This window comes from Aythya ferina, assembly GCF_964211825.1.
Source record: "Aythya ferina genome assembly, chromosome: 19".
In the NCBI taxonomy this organism is placed as follows: domain Eukaryota; kingdom Metazoa; phylum Chordata; class Aves; order Anseriformes; family Anatidae; genus Aythya; species Aythya ferina.
Window position 1 is genome coordinate 1,626,508 of NC_140309.1, and position 17,338 is coordinate 1,643,845.

Genomic DNA, 17,338 nt, shown 5'->3' on the forward strand with positions numbered 1-17,338 from the left:
CTTCCACATCATAGCATATCTGGAAAAGAATGAGATGGTTAGGAGACATGACTAAGTCACTGTTGTGAGATGTTGGTGCCTGGAAGAGGCTTCTATTGTGCCAGATCTGTTTGTTCAGTAGGTCAGCTTGTTGGGTGACCATTCTTCATAGCTACAGTCATAGAGATGCAGATGTCTGTTAGCCATGCTGACTTGAGTCATGTTGTTGCTGCACTGCTCCCAATGTTTGAGCTGGCTAGAGCAGAATTTGTTATTGTACATTCTGCTGTAATTAAAGAAAGGTCTTTGTTATGTAGAGTTGCACAGCAGCAAATGCCACTTCAGTGATCTATTATGAGGAAAAATAATGAATACTTTCTCCAATCTATTCTTATCCAAACTTTCCTCTTTCCAAAAGCTGGTTCATCCTTATGCCTCAACTTCTTGATAACTTTTGATTTTTATTTTTTTTTCTTTTCTTCTAGAAAGGATAGTGGAAGATTGTATGAAAGGTGGCTGGCTGCATTAAAAGAATATTAAGTAAAGTCACCAATAAATTATTTTTTCCCACCTGACCTAGTAAAATAAAAGATAGTATTGATGTCTAAATACAGTAAAAGAATGCTAATACTTCTCCATGCTAATTCCAACAGTGAGGATGGAGAAAGAAGCAGAGGAAGAAAGAATCCGGAAGCATAAAGCTGCAGCTGAGAAAACATTCCAGGATGGAATTGCTAAGGCGAAGCTTGTGATGCGCAGGACCCCAATTGGCACTGACCGTAATCATAACAGGTAGGAAAAGAAATGATTCCATTCTGCTAGCTGTTCCCTTTGACAGTAGCTTTAGCAGATAGTAGCTCCAAATAATTGATAGGTATGGAGTATCATATTGAGAGTATTCTCTGCATTGGACTGTGAAGGAGAGCAGAAATTAGTTTTTGTGTATATAGAGTGTACCAGTTTTCACTTGTTTACATAGGAAAGGAAAAAGCTGACTGTGGAGGTTACAATCCACTGGCCAGCAGAACTTCAAGTGCTCAAGAATCTAGTTACGATCTTCCCTTCTTCCTGTTTGTTACACTGAAAGACTGCTAGAATGGATTTTAATAAAAGCTCTTCTAGTTTCTCAAAGATTTCTGTGCTCTTAAAGATTTTCTCAGTTTCTTTTGAGTCGAGGGCACACATGCTCTCCTCCTTGTGCATATAACGATGGATGTGTGTAAATGCAGCCAAAAAAGGGGACAGGTACCTGTTAACATGTATGTGTGCCATGCCCTGCAGGTATTGGCTGTTTTCGGATGAGGTTCCTGGCTTGTTCATTGAGAAAGGCTGGGTGCATGACAGTATAGACTACAGATTCATCCTTCCCCATCAGAAAAAAGAAGAAGTAAAGAAGGACTACAGCCCAGGAGGTATGATCATCTGGCTTCTCTTTGGGTGTTTCCTTTGTTGCTATCTAATTGTTGGGATGGGTTTGTCAACTTGAGAGAGAACTGGCTAGTCTCAGTGTCTTTGTGGGCTTCCTCTGATCTAAACTTACTGTGAACTCAGAAAACCTGCGCATGGGAGAGTTCATTCATTATGATTTCCTGCTACTGCTGCAGATCTTGAGACTGTCTGTCTGCACTGTACCATGTAAGGACTGTGGGATATGATCACCTATCTTTTAAAAGCATTTGATGTCAACTGTGTAGTAACCATACTGTTTTACTCTGTACCTGTTGGGCTACAGTGTACCAAACTTCTCGGACAAGTAGTTGATTGCCTGTTGCAGGGAGTGAGGATAGCCAGCTAATGCTAATAGCACCATGCTAATGCACCACCAGTGGCACAACTTCCAGATTAGCTTTCTTGTCACAGAGGACAAACATGCTGTTTATCAAGAGGAGCAATGAGCCAAACTTCTCACCATAGGCCTGTTCAGCACTTTCACACATACTCCACTGCAATAACGTCAAGCAGAGCAGGTGTCTGGATGCCTATACCTCACTGACTGAGGACATTTTGGCAAAGAGTCCCTCTCACATGTCCTCTCAGCCTGCTGTTCACCTTGTTCCAAATGTGCTGGTGAGGGGCAATGATAAACTGAAGTTCCAGTGCTTTCTCTCCTAGTCACCAATTTTGTCTTGGTGACTTCAAGCCTGGGTAGCTGAGTATTGCAGGCAAAATTTGGACATGCTCAAAAATTCTTCTGTTGGGGGGGGTGAAGCATAACGTTATGTGTTTGTGGTACAGAAGAGCATACTGTAGTGTAAGAATAGTTGCAGTTTCAGTCCTGATAATTTGTTGCATTTGAAACATAGGCTGTCATTGAGTTCATCTACAGCAATACTATGTGCAACAGGTTATACTGAATTAAATCAGAGAGCCCTTCTTTGGTGGTATCCTGTCTTATACATTGGTCAGAGTAGACATCTGTAATAAAACAAGGCAAACATACGGTGATATTTCATCCAGTGTAACTTTCCAGCCTTCTGCATCTTGGATGAGTTGTGTTAGAAGTTGTATCATTCAGTGATGCTCAATGGGTTTATTTTCTTATGTGAATTTGCTCAAATATTGATCTGCCAATGTTCCTGTATACCACCTTGCTTCCAGCTGTATTAGTTTATCAAGTATTGCCTATGTATTTACTGAGCTATTACGCAAAGATTTTTAACACTTTCCATTTGAAACTTAATGAGCAAAGTGTTAGATCCATATCAGACTGTTGGGGTAAGATGCTCAGAAATATAAATGCATCCTATTTGTATCACCTTCAAATTTAAAAGTATGTTGTCAGTGTATAGCTAAAGAGTGAAACTAGTACATATTTGAAATAGTAGGAATGTTTTTTATAATTCTGTGTGCATGCTTAATGATTCAATAATATTTTCTTTATTTATCTGTATTTCTACAAATGCTTATACTGTGAGCTTTAGCAAACTAGTGCTGGAGTAGTTTTCTCTGGAAAATGTACTGCTAGACTAGGTGTTGATCATAAATATTTAACTAAAGTTAGGTTAGTTTTTGAAAAATAAAATTTGTGTCTGAGGAGAAGCATGAATGAGAATACATTTGAGCTTGTGCTCTTCTTTTATAGACAAGCGGAAGAGCACAGCCACAGACGGCAGAGGGAGTGCACTTCACCGATCTGTACATGCTGTGGACCTTCCTGCAGAGACCACAGCGCCCAAGCAGGGACAGAACTTATGGTAATACGTGCTTTATATCTGTAAAGTAATTAAAATATAAAGGTCAAGGAAACTAAACAGATGTCATTTAATAGCGCCTATATACCTAATGTTTTTTCAGTACTTAACAGTCGAATGAGTTTATTGGGCTGTCAGGCCTCTGTTGCTAGTAGCAAATGGCTAATAGAGCACCTGATCCAAGAGGCAGTAGAACCATTCTAATCAATGTGACTTAGAGCCAGTATAGATTAACCTAGTAAAATACCACTGATGTACTGATTTTATCTATTTTATAATCAGAAGAATTGTTAATTGAAAAGATTTGCTGTGGTATTTTGAAAAAGCTGGGGGAGCAGTGACCTATCTAACTGTCCAGGTTTTCTTTCGTGGCTTGTCTCAGCAGACCTGAATTGTAGTACATGGGGTCCTCGAGCATGTGAAATTAGTTTTCATTGATACGTTTGGGGCCAGACATCCTGCATGTTCTTGCACTACGATGTGGAGTCATTCCTCAGTTCTGTTTTAGTGTTAGCTTTCTTGCTTTCCACCAGCATAGCATGTTGGTGGAATTCATTTGTTCTCCGATAGCACCATATCATGGAATTGATTTTTTTGTTTTTGTTGCTACTGATGATTATTTTAGCTTAGGGAAATTATTATTACATGTGAACAGTCTGTTTTCCCTTTAATAATTCCCAGTGCCAAGCAATAGCTACCAACATGTCTTCTAAGTGAATCAAATCTAAACAGTTTGCCTTTGAGTGTGTTTGATTGTGACTTAATCCAGTGATTGGCTCTAGTAAAGTCTTTAAAGAAAATCTGTCAACCATTTGCCTTGTGTAGTAAGGAGTGATTAGCAGTGTTCCCACGAGAGAAGAGAAATTGGCTACATCTTTACCTACTTAAACTACCTGTGAAAGACTGTGAAGGTGTTTTTAGGTAAGCCTGAGAAGTAATTCTCACAAAGTACTTGTTCCTTCAGCTCCTCTGTTACCAGTGGCTTTTCTCTGGAGTTTTCCATTGGTGACTCACAAAGTGGAATTACTTCATCTTTGCTAAATTTCACTAGTTTTGAGTTTAGCTCCAAAGCGTAGTTCCACTGAAGTCAGCAATACTTTACTATACTTTACATGTTCATGCTCTCCCATCAGGAACTATCAAAGAGATTGAAATTAGTGGACATCTTGGTCAATGCTGATGGTTTAGATGAATCACTGATTCCTAATATGGCTGTATCCTTTCTCTTCCATTGACAGGGAGGTGTAGGAGATAGCAGTTCCCTCTGCATGCCTTCACTCTGTCTAACATTGCCATAGGGAATCTCCACCCCTTTCTCAGTCTAGTCCTTGGCACATCTCATCGTATCGCCAAAGTTCAAGAAATTGAGCATTCCTAGGGTGTGGGTGCTGAACAGAAGATCATAGATTGTATGATCCACAAGAAAGTTCTTTCAGCTCCTTCTAACTACCTCTTCTAATACTAATTCATTTAGCAGAGTTGGCAAGGTGCCTACCAGTAGAAAGACAAATTATAAATAGAAAACCATAGTTTAAACTATTAGTGCATGTTGCTATGAATTGAAGACAACATACAGCCAAATCAGATGAGCTAAGTAACACAGAATCCCTATAATTTGTAACCAGTCTGTGTTTAAAAAAGCATAGCACTTGAAGTTACACTGCTGAATTGCTTAATCAGGTTGGCAACTCTCACTCACATGCTGAGAAAGACTGATTTAGGTACAAGTGTCTTATGGAGTAACTAGTCATACAAATCAGGAGAAAAAGCTTTTTTGAACCAGCTCCTGTATAGTCTCAGGACTGAATTATATTGTGTTGTTGAAGAGAGACTTTGTAAGAATTGACCACAGGATGCTTAGATCTAGCATTCTTGTATTACAAAGAGAACAAAAAATTAAGAAGCTTAATGATTATTATAAAGCTTAAACTGGCAGCTAAAAGCCTAGAATGCTTTCAAAAAGATCATCTTAAAGTTTCCATACTAGGTGCTGACTCTTACCGTTGGGGTGAAAAAAGGTTGAGAAAACTTTCGGGGGGGAACAGTAGCAACAATAAGAAAACATTCTCACTATGGTTCATATAAGGATTATAGAAATACTCTGTGTATGTTCAACAGGGAGATAGAGAGTAGTGCTAGAGGAGAATTGAGAAGTCTCCTTAAGAAAGTATTTTCTTTTGATGCAGAAACAACAGATCAGAAAACCAAACTAGCAAATTACAGTGGTTTGTGGTTGGTTGGTTGGTTTTGGTTTTCTTTTGAAATAAGGGGGAAATTACTTCTGATCAGCTGACGTACCTTCCCCCAAAAGAGGTGACAGCCTGAGATCACTTGTTATAGTCAGCAACTAGAACTTCCCTCTGAGGAAATCCATATTCCTACTATAGTAGTATTTTTGCTCTCTGATGATTGCCATCATCAATCTTGCCTGTCTCAAGGACTCCCATGAGCATAGGTGATTAGGGAATTGTCTCCTCCTTGGCTGCATTTTGCACATTGTCCTTGCACAGCGTGAGAAGACCTCAAACCGTACTGAAGTCCTTGGATACCTACATGCCCTGTTGTTTGGATGCAAGGGCTGGTTCATCTTGAATTCATAATGTTAGCATGTGGTACATAGGAAGTTCCATTTCTTTGTGTTCTTCTTTAATTCCTGTCACCTGTCTCTTTCGTAGTAGAATATCTAAAATGGGATTAAGTTTAGCCTCATGTAGAATAAATACCTTTAGCTTTACCCTGCTATACTTGGATTGAGTCTTTGGAATGAAAACCAAATTAACTCCATGAATGGTTGTAATTCAGTCCTGCCTCTTTTCTCATTGAGGCTGGGAGCTTGTAGGATATTGATGAAGGGTGCAATAGAATCCATATGTCCACCAAGAGCTGTAGAAACAGTGTCTCGTGGAAGTGGTTTCTGCTTTCAGTACTTTGCACCCAGAAGAAGAGTACTCACTGTTCCATCCTAGAAGTGAGTCATTGTTCTCATTCAGAATCATAAATGTGTGGTTATTTGTCTAGCTTCTGTCTTATCCAGATGGAAGAACCAGTACCATATCATACACCACTTTCACTGATGTTGATGCTTATTAAAAAAAGAAAAATCTTATAAAGCCTCTGGACATATGGTCCTTGAAATGTACACGTCTGCCTTTCCTGCAAGAAATTCAAGTTAATTTAAACCTTTGCGGTATGTTACTGTGCAGGAGACTTCTCACTCATCCTGGTCAGAAAGGAGTTGAATTTTAAAAATAGTGGCATCTCTGCAGAGTAACTCCCGTTGTTCTTCATCTATTAGGAATACACCATGATATGGCGGCTCCCCTCAGCAGACAATTTGAGTTAACCATGAGTGGGTGCTGACAGACTCCATTCTCACGACTATATTCTACAGTTGGAGTTTCCCTGTTTCTACCAACCCTCCAGAGCAGGTACTGATCCTGGGCTCCTCGAGATGTTGTCCTCTTGATTTCTTCATTCCCTAGTCTGCAGTCCAGATTTTATACCTTTCTTTCTGTCCCTTGCAGCCTGTAGCCCGAGAACATGTGGGAATATTCAACCTGAATGAATACTGATAGCTCCTTTTGACTTGTGTCTTGTGTCCCTTCTGTTACGATTGCTGACCAGTCTGGTGGCTTGCTCTGCCAGATACATAAGAAAAGAATCACGGCTGTTACTTAGGGATGCAGGAAGCTATTACCCCAGACAGGTTTCCCCCTTTCAGGTCAGTTTGAAGGCCTTCATCTGGTCTTGACTCTACCACAGATGTCTTTCCCTATATTCTGGATTGTGTTACTATGCATAAGCTCTGTGTAAAGCCACATTAATGGCACCAATTACTTCCCCTTCCCTCTTATCAAGACTCGCAGTCTCACAGCCTTGTTGCCTCCCCCAGTTAAAATGCTAGCCCTATTTTATCATGTCCATGCTCCCAGAGTCATGCTGGTTGAGCCCTAGCTGGAGGTGTACGTGGTTCCTTCAGGGGGTAGGGAATGTATGGCGTTGGTTTGAGAATCAGGAGCTGGGGCTGTACAAAGCAGCAAGGTACCACCAGACAAACACAGGTACCTCTTTAATGTGTTTATAGTATGTGCATTTGAGTTCAACCTGATGTAGAAGAGTACCTGCTCCTAGAAGTCCAGTTCTTACTCACAGGGAGGACTGGGAAAGCTCAAGTGCATGTTGCAGATGACCTCCTTTTCCTGTCCCGTTTCCTTTTCAGCAGAAACAAAGTTGTGCTAGGATTTAGCCCTTCCTACCTTTCTTAGAAGGATGTTATCTGCTTTCTCACTCTGGCCAGCAGCCTGTGTTGTCTTTCCCCAAACCATGTAACTGGAGAATCTAAGTGCCATATGTTAACCATTTCCAGTGCCCTTCCATCTTCATTAGAGAAGAAAACTGTGCAGGGAATTCTCTAGATTTGTACTCTTAAGGGAAAGCTGAGAAAGCTTGGGCAGTAGTGTCTTTTCAGGTATTTTCTAACTGGATCCCATGGTGTATCACTTGCAGCAATCAATACTTTTTCATCATGACCTAGGCAACCTCAACATGCTGAGAAACAGTAATCTGCTGGGTATCTACAGGACAACTGTTTTGAAGCTTGATTTATGCCATTCCCATACCGTGACAGGTTCTTCACACTGAAATATGGTTTAGGATTAATCTTGAGATTTTCCCCAAGGTTTTGGAAGCAATTTGATATCAAATATTCTAGCGAAATTTCTCTATTTAATGAAGTCTGGTAGAGTTAGAAATGTTAGTTTTTGCAGTGGTCTCTCGGTAGACCTTGGAATGCTAATGTGTTACCATGAGTGGTATCTGTTAGCAAAAGACAGGAGTTACGTTGTTTGACTTAGGGCTGTTAAGGGTTTGTGTGAATGTCTGTTGGATCCCATGAACAGCCCAAAAGCTCATGCTTTTGAAGTGCATGCACTAGGCTCCGGTGGGTGAAATACCTTTGATATTTGGACCTGCTCTGTCCTGTTTCTTGTAGAGAGGGTGTGCAAAAGGTAGAGGTGGCCAAAAGATTTGATCTCTGTGCACAGTGAGGATGCCTTGCAGGGTTGGAGTGTACTGAAGCAGATGACTGGCAAGGAACCATTTTTCTTCCATTTTTAAACAATCAATCCTGTATTTTATTAGAGTGATTAATTTACCAAAGAAATGCAGGTTGTCAGGCCATTACTGTAATATGAGCATGCTAGAACTCCAAAATACTTCTGTTTCAGATACAATATTTAGTAAGTATTTCTGCCAGAAAAAGAAACTATTGCAGATACTGTTATTCTACAAGAGCCAGGACAGCATCCTTCTCTAGTTGTTGCTTGGTTCATCTGAGCTTGTGCCCAAGAAGAAAAACTAAAACTGGAGTCTTCTCTGTGTCTGGTAAGGATCACATAGTGATCCTTTGCAGTTGATTCCATTTAAGGTTGACTTTGCTATTCCATTAGATCCCTGTTTTAAGGAGTGATCATCTATTAGATGCATATTTTCCATATTTTCTGTAAATGTGCTTTGGAACTCAGATTGTATACTAATTCTCCCACCTCTGTCCAGCACACATGCATGTCTGAGGTGAGAAGGCTCCATGAAATCACAGAAAAGTGTTGAAGGGAAAAAAAAAAAAAAAAAAGAAAAAAGACACAGGGTCTCAGGTTGTCTCAAAGCTATTTTAAATCTACAAACCAGCATTGAAACTAGTGTTTTGGTTGTACTCTGGAATTGCTGAAAATGCCTTTTGTAGAGAACTGCATAAGTGTAGCCCTGTTAGATTCAGGTAACTGCAGATTAACATTGCTCTCCTGAGGGACTTTCTGAGCAAAAAGGTTTAAAGCTAATGAATATAGTTTTCACGTGCTATATTAAAGCTTTCAAGTTAATGCAGGTTTCTTAGGAAGGAGGTCTACACTTGCAGAGGGCATAGCCTTCACTGTCTCAAATCTGTAACATCAGCAGTCATGGTATAAACTGACATTCTAGAGACTTCTTGGGTGAAAGACATAAGTTGAAAGTTCTGCAGAAAGAATGATTAAATTGTCATACTATGCAGTACAAAGCATGTTAATCTTTCCTAGTGCATCAAAAATGTGATTTGGGTGACTTAAACTGACTGCAATTTAGTGAATCTAATCCCTGGGGTAGATGACTAAATTCAGATGCCAATGTTTGAATAAACTTAATGCAGGAAAAAAACTCTACAAATCAGTTTTGTGTTTTTGTTACTCTGGAATTAGCTACATTTGGGAACCTTGAAATGAGGCCTCTCTTAGAATGCTTATGCCAGCATTACTGGAAGTTTTTCACCTTACTCCATGGGGTTTGATATAAGTTAATTGTCATTCCTGTCTACTGATATTTGAGAACTGTTTAAAAGAAGGAATCGTTGCCACAGAGATAGAACATGCACCAAAATCAGGTAATGTATCTTTCAGGTTTCTATGTGACAATCAGAAGGATTTGGATGAGCTGCTAGATTGCCTACACCCACAAGGAGTGAGAGAGAGTCAGCTGAAGGAACGTTTGGAGAAAAGGTTATTTATTGTTTCTTTTCTGTGTCTCTTCTCAATGTCAAAGCACATCATTATTGTACCAAGTTTTCAATTCCTGGGGCAGCATTCAGCACTTTGCTTTGATTGTGTATCTGCTGAAGAGGGGAGGATACTGAGAAATTGTTCCTTCTTAGATGATATTGTAAATATTACTTGATAAGCAAAGCTTAAATTTGTAAAGAGGTTGGTCTCTCTTTAAGTTGCTCCCTGCAACTGGAAGCAAAGGCAGTGCTGTTTTACCCGCAGAAGCAGAACTGCCCCATGCTTTAAAGCATCTTTCAAAGAACGTTCTGCACTGGTGGAGCATGTAGATCACTGAATGCCCCAACACCCTTACAAGACACTGGTCTGCATGTATTCAAAGTTTTTTCTTGATTTTCCAGGTATCAGGACATCACACATTCTATCCATTTGGCTCGGAAACAGAACCTGGGCCTCAAATCCTGTGACGGCAACCAGGAACTATTGAACTACCTCCGAAGTGATCTAATTGAGGTCGCAACTCGTCTGCAGAAAGGAGGGCTGGGATATGTTGATGTGACACCAGAATTTGAAGCAAGAGTGAGTGAACAAAGTAGTACTAGGAAAGACTCAGTTCATACTATCTTTGGAAGGTTTTGACTCTTTGGTTCTCCTTTAAAAAGAGGATCAGGAAAATCAAATTTCTTGTATATTCTCTCTTTCTTAACTGATGTTTCAAGTTTACATAGCTACTGGCTTGAGGTCCTTTTGGTGTAGGTGAATTATAACTTTGAAGGTAGGTGTCCTGCTCAGCTGTGAAGTTGTCCTGTTTCCCTCATCTGGTGGAGGACTTCTTTATGGAGCTTTAGCAGAGCTCTTTGTAGCTGCTTTTTAGCTTCTGTGTCAGAGCCAGAATGTTTTGTTGAGACAGCTTTTTTCTGTTTTGTCAATTTTCATAAATTCAGACCACTTCAGGTTTGGGATAATGTTTGTGCTCCACTTCCAGAAGTTAAAGTCATCACAAGGAAGTTACTATGTTACATACAAGAAGTATGTCAGCACAAGGAAGTTACTATGTTTGGCCTTAATCACATAAGCATTTCTGGTGTGTTGTGTGCCTTTAGGACATGATAAACCTGTCATGGGTATAGGTAGAATACACAGTCTTACATCTACTGTATGCTCCTGTACCAAAGGATGATGGTGTCTATCTTGGAATGGTTAATAATCTGTTAAATTACATTCTGAGTCACTGCAGAAACTTCTTTTTCTATATGGGACCTTCAACGTTAAGTGAATGATGGGAAAAGTGAAGGGTTTAAAAGAATGGAAGAATTGCTTCCCCTCCACACACCCCAAAGCATCATGCTTTTTTCTGAACTAACATAAACATTCCTGTTCTATACGTGAATGCGTGTATGCTGTGTGTGAACTCTAGCAGAAGCAGTGGTAATATGCTGATTCCATAACCAAGAGTGGGATTAGCAATGCTGCATTAAGTATCCTACATATCCATTTGCAGGACAAAAACACCTAAAAAGCACAGAGAGTGATGTCCAAATGTTAAGTGATTGTATGCTCTTTCTATCAGGTACACTCACTAGAGAGCTTGAAGGATTTTGGAGAGTGTGTGATTGCACTCCAAGCTGGTGTTATTAAGAAGTTTCTGCAAGGCTTCATGGCCCCCAAGCAGAAGAGGAGGAAACATCAAGGAGAGGACTATATTGCCAAGGCTGAGGAGATTGATGAAGACAAGAAAATGGCAGAAGAAGCTAAGGTATTGTTCATTTCAGGGCTCTGTTTCTGTCTTGTAGTGCTTCTGCTTAAAGAAGAGTTGTATTACATTTCATATGGTACTATATCCCGTGCAGCTTCTCCCCATTGCAAGCTTAGAGTGCAGTGGGTTTGTTTATGGGGCCAGATGTTTCCCGGTTATTTTGAGAAGTAAAGGTATTACCAAAGTAAAAATTGTACTGTGTAACTGCAGTTAAGGATTTCTCTATGAACAGGAAATGGGTCGAGTACTTGACTTTTTTGGGGGAGCTCCTCACAAAAACTGGATACTTGAATAAAAGCATATTACAAAACATTTGTAGAGAACTTAACAGGAGTTGTATCCATTAGAGAGGACTGATGGTGGCTTAATGCTTTCTTCCATAAAAAGAAAGAGACATGCTGAGGTTTTACTGACTGCAAGGGAGTTAGGTTCAGGTACATATCAGTGTTATGCAAGAAGATGACCAAGTCTTATGTGTAGAGACACCCACAGAAGAAGATGCTAACCTGGGGGCTACACCCAACTTGTGTGGACATCTGGGTGAAAGAGCTTTATGTTGCCTGCGTGAGAAAAGTGATATCATGGGGGTACTGGCATAGCCTCCCAATTCAAAGCTGAGAAGGAATGGAGGGGAACTGCAGAGGCTTTGGTAGGGTCCTTCAGGCAGTTGAGCTGTACCAGTATTTCATCCTATGAGGGATACGAGTGCTGAGGATACTTAGACTTAAGCAGAAGTAGGCAAGACCAGAACTGGAACAACAGGTTAAAAAAAAAAAACAGCAGGTTGAAATTAAATAATGGGTGCTTGACTAGTGTTGGTGTTTTTTTTTTTTTATTTCTGTTTTAAAAGCTCTTGTCAGCATATGCTGAACCCTTGTTTGAACATTAAGTCTTTGTTATGCCGTGGCATTGCCATGTTAGCAGGATGTTTGAATAGGCACTAGAAATTTTCACATTCTTCAGCTGTAATGAAGTATTAAAATTTTATTAACTTTGTTGAATTTTCAGGTCCTTATTATAATGAGAATGGGAGGCTACCCTATCCTGAAAGCCCTCAGCAGGATACAGAGCTATAAGAATCAGTAATCTCTGGGACAGAAAGGATCTGGATCATGACATTTCCTTTATCTACAGCAACACCATATTGTGCTTTACTCCCAGGTGTCTTACAGCTGTAACTGTAAGGGTTATATGTGTAGGGTATACTTTAAGGATAACATCAGATTTACTACAATATCTAAATGAATAGTAATTCAGCTATGTGAGTTCTGTATTTGAGCCCTTGTCACTTCCCTTCTAATACTAGAGCTATGTTAGACTTCAAACCTGAGTTCTTACTTGTCAGAAAATTGGTCCATTTTAATCATGAGTGTTTGATTAGTTTTTCCATTCTACCTTAGAAATTTGCTCCCTTACTTGATGATGTGGTTGCAGAGCATCATTCTTTTTAGCAAGGCCAGGTTTCTGTAATTTGCTTCACTTTAGCAATTTCATAACTTTCAGCTACAGTAGCCTGGTTAGACAAAATGCTCTGTATGACTGAAACATACTGATTAGTAATTTCTTCATCTGAAAACCAGCTAGAACAGTAGGTTTTCTGAATATTGCAAGACTTAAATTCAAAATAACTTACTACTTTTTCTAGTATTACCCAATTTGTCTAATGTGGCTGCATACTTTGTTATACAACTCAGCCTTATAGCAGCATGGCATAGATTTCAGTATTGCCCAAGTGCGTGGTGTTGCAGATCCCCCTCTGGAGCATTGGCTTTTGTGTTGCGCTGATGTCTCTGGAACATTTACGTAGTGCAGTGACTTCTTTAACTGGCTCAGAGTTTCCTAGACAATCATGGTTGCACAGGGAATGCTCAACTTGTTTGTTTGTTTTCCTTACCTCAGATTACATGGAATAAGCTTTCTTTTTACCATTGCAGAAAACTGTTATACATGACCTTAAAAGGGCAGCCCAGATTTTAGATGCAGTTATCTGTTGAAGAAGCCTGACTGGTAGGCTTTTAAAAACAAATGTCCTGTACAGGACAATAATTCTGAAGTCTTTTAGAGCCAGAATTGCACTGAGTATACAGCGGGTAAAATATAGTATAGCTGTAGTGCAAAAAACTTAGTGTGCTTGCTGACTACACCAGAGAAATTGCAGTCTTGTGGCATCATTCTGTCTCATTTTCCCTGTGAGAAGCAAGTTATGGCTTAACAGGCACCCGTTTGCTGACATAATTGTCTATACTAAGGGTTCCTGCTGGCTCGGCTACGTAGCTAGAAAGCACCACTGCTGAGTGGCGAAAGATTGCATTGTAGACCTGGCTTATGGCAGTTTCTGAAAATGTATCTTTTGCCTCCAAGTTTGTGCAAATGTTCCCACTTCAGGAGGTGGTAGCACTCTGCAGTGCCCTAGAATAGGACAGGGAAGTAGCAAAGGGAACTGTTGGGTTATCCACCCCTGCCGCTTGCTGGTTGGGAATGTTCACAAAGGAGCAGGCTGGAGAGCACTACTTTTCACCTGTATCACTGGAGTGCACCAGGCCCTGATGGCAGACAAGATCTCAGAGCAACTTCACAATCAAGCATTCATGGTTTCAACTGTTCAGAGGGATTTTTCTCTCTTACTGTCTTAGGAAGCCTCTCATCTGGTATCCTAGCCAGAGGTTTGTCCATCTTTACCAAAGTAGACATTTTCTGTCAGTCTCAAGTTGCAATGTGACTGAGGCTGCCTCTGGTAGTTTTACGTTGTTGTTTGTTTTGTTTTGCGTTTGTTTTCTGTGCTAGAACACTCCCTTCCAGCTGGGAGGTTATTTAAGTAACTTGTTTCAGTCTCCTGTTTTGCCTACTTGGCAATTTGAACTCCCTTGATAATGGTACTGCTAAAATGCCTGAGTCTCATGGTGCTTGGGAAGCAAGGCTGAAAATCTGTTAAATTCTGTAGGCTTGGGGAGAAAAATCTAACCAACCGTGCCAACAGCTTTTGCAGATTTATCTTGGCCCAGCAGTTACCCAGTATGTTAAGAGCAAAACCCATGGAACAGTTACTTGGAAAATCAATTACACAGTATGTGAAGCACCTCAACAATGTTCTGCAAAGAAATAGCACAGCACTGTGTAATCTGCCACAGCAGGCTGTGGAGGTTTCCATTTGTCTTGAATGTCTTGGGCTCCAGGTTCTACACTAGCAATGACAGCAAGGATGTTGGCTTATTAGAACAGTTTGTTTTTCCAAACATCTAATATACACTGTGCTTCCTCAAATTCAGTGGGAGGAGAATGTGCAACTCTGCAAAATTCCTGGGTTTTGTTTGGCTCCCAAATTGCTGTCAGCTGCAGAGTTTAGTTTTTCCCATCTGACACTTCAGTGTTTGTTTTTTCATTCTCCTGTGTTACAACACTAACTTGAGTCCTATTATCTCCCTGTCATGTCTAGGCCATCACCTCATTGTTAAAAAGCAGAGGATTAATATTTGAGTTGAACATGCAATGGCTCTGGATTACTTCTCTGTTCTGGTGCATTTCCGATCCACTGTAATGTTTTTTTCTAAACCTTCAGAGCTGAGTTTGAGGTTTCATATGAAGCTTGCTATGTGCAGACTAGGTATAAATCTCAGATTTAATGCTCTCATCCTCACTTGCAGCTAGTTATGGGATTTCACTTGTGCTGAAGACATCTTGTCTCAGGAAAGGTGCTGTTTTCATATTTGGGGCTGTCAAATCTGGTAGTAGTTGCTATCACAGTCTACTTTCCCAGCTGAGCAGCTCAGAAGACCAAGTGGTGGATCTTGCTGATGGGCTCGAGCCTCTCTGCAGTACCCACTGGAGGGCAGTACAGGCTGCTCCAATCCACCACGCTCAAGTGGTACTGCCAGCTGTCTACTGACTTTCATCCTACATTTTGTAGTGCTAGATTTCTGCTTTTTAATTTCTTAGCTTGCTGATTATTTGGGTTAGACTTTCAGAATAAGAATTTGGTGCAGTTCACATAGGTTGTTTTATCTTGGCTATAAAATGCAGAGGGGCTGTATTACTATGAACAAATTGCCTATTCCAGTAAGGCTGACTATGGATAAACCACAAATAGGACTGCAGAGGCTATAGAGAAGGAAAAAAAAATAAAGTTGAGTTTTGGTTATTAAGGGCCCCAGATAAAGGATGTTAAAAACATCTTCAGACTGTAGTGAGGTGTGTCTGTGTGCTTCGTTGTAAGTTGTTAGGTCTGTCTGCAGGTTGCTTCAGCCATGGAGAAGTGGAAGACAGCAATCCGAGAGGCCCAGACCTTCTCCCGTATGCATGTGCTGCTCGGGATGCTGGATGCCTGTATCAAGTGGGATATGTCGGCAGAGAATGCCAGATGCAAAGTGTGTCGCAAAAAAGGTATGCATTCCTGCCCCCCGCCTGCGTAACAGTCGGACGCTGACACCTCTCCATGCCTTGCTTAGGCAACATGCCCATGTTGTTGTCACTTGCTTTGGCTGTATTTTGAGTTTTAAAAATGAGAATTTACACAGAAGCATTCATCTCACAGAAGCGTTTGACCCTGACTCCAATAAACCATTCTTATGAAACCAGTAAAAAGTCTTGCAGAACATTGCAGAGCTGCTATTCCCTGAATATTTACAGTACTTGGACACAAGTCATCTACAAATACTTCTGGGAACTTTTGTGCCACTGTCCATTTCCCTGTTTAATTTTTGAGTTGAAATAGTCAATGGGTCTCTGAGCCTTGTCAGTTATTCCTATCTCTTACAGAAGTAACAAGCAAGAAGAGGTTAGGAAGATTAATGCATTTTGTAACTCAATAGGAGAGAGAAGTGGAATGATGCTAGTTTGAGGCTATAGTGGAAGTAGAAGTGCTTGCTGAGCTAGAAGAAGCAAAATGTCTCTTGTGTGAGAGCAGAGAAATGAATCTATCTGCCTTTGGCTGCTGCTCTGGTAAGGCTGGGGAATCACAGAATCACAGAATTTCTAGGTTGGAAGAGACCTCAAGATCATCGAGTCCAACCTCTGACCTAACACTAACAGTCCCCACTAAACCATATCCCTAAGCTCTACATCTAAACGTCTTTTAAAGACTTCCAGGGATGGTGACTCCACCACTTCCCTGGGCAGCCTGTTCCAATGTCTAACAACCCTTTCGGTAAAGAAGTTGTTCTTGTTCAGGAAATACCTGAACAGGTGACAAGAGACCATCTTCTCTGTGTGCCTGACATGATGAAGGGCTTTGGAGTCATGCAGGTGGAGGGGAAAGCTAGGGAGGGTGTCACCAGTAGTGGAGTACTAGTAATTGTTCTGCCATAACCTCCTTTTGGATGGAAGCTTGGACAAAAGAGCTTGGTAGCACGTTCTGCCTCATTGTGTGCTCTTTGTATCATTCTGTATTTGCTGAAACACTAGCAGCAGACACCCCTGGGGGAATGGTAGGCCACTTCTGTTTACCAATTGGCTATGCTGTCCATCTCTCAAGAAATTAGAGATGAATTGGTGCAATGTCCTTCTTCACTATGGAGCCTCATCCAAACCAATGTGTAAACTGTCCTGTCTGCTGCTGAGAAGGGGAGTCTAGGCAGATGTAAGGGGAGGCTTACCTGAGACTAACAGACTAGAGTTTCACAGAACTTGAAAACTGGCATTTTAGAGACATGCTGTCAAGCTCTCTGCATTATTATTATTTTTTTTTTCTCAGTAAATGAAGTAACTGGCTCAGAACTACGTTCTTGTTTCCCTGTATCACTGAGAAGCACAGAGAACTTAGTTCTGCTGCATACACTTTTTTTTTTTTTTCCCCTGTGGGCTTGCTGCCTTAAGTAGAAAGAAGAAGCTGTGCAAGTTGATCAGATTGAGGCTAGAATAAGAATGGTTACGTTCCTAGCTTCTTGCTAGGC

At 40.6% G+C, this 17,338-nt stretch overlaps 1 protein-coding gene across 2 annotated transcripts in view; it reads left to right on the forward strand.

Annotated features, from left to right (window-relative positions):
* Positions 1-17,338, forward strand: part of BAZ1B (bromodomain adjacent to zinc finger domain 1B) — a 53,546-nt gene that overhangs the window by 26,648 nt on the left and 9,560 nt on the right. For both annotated transcript variants that reach the window (XM_084492715.1, XM_084492714.1), the window contains exons 8-14: positions 633-771; positions 1,261-1,391; positions 3,062-3,173; positions 9,599-9,697; positions 10,099-10,276; positions 11,268-11,453; positions 15,683-15,830. In XM_084492715.1, the coding sequence (XP_084348841.1) occupies positions 633-771; positions 1,261-1,391; positions 3,062-3,173; positions 9,599-9,697; positions 10,099-10,276; positions 11,268-11,453; positions 15,683-15,830 (993 nt within the window). The remainder of the gene's footprint in view (positions 1-632; positions 772-1,260; positions 1,392-3,061; positions 3,174-9,598; positions 9,698-10,098; positions 10,277-11,267; positions 11,454-15,682; positions 15,831-17,338) is intronic.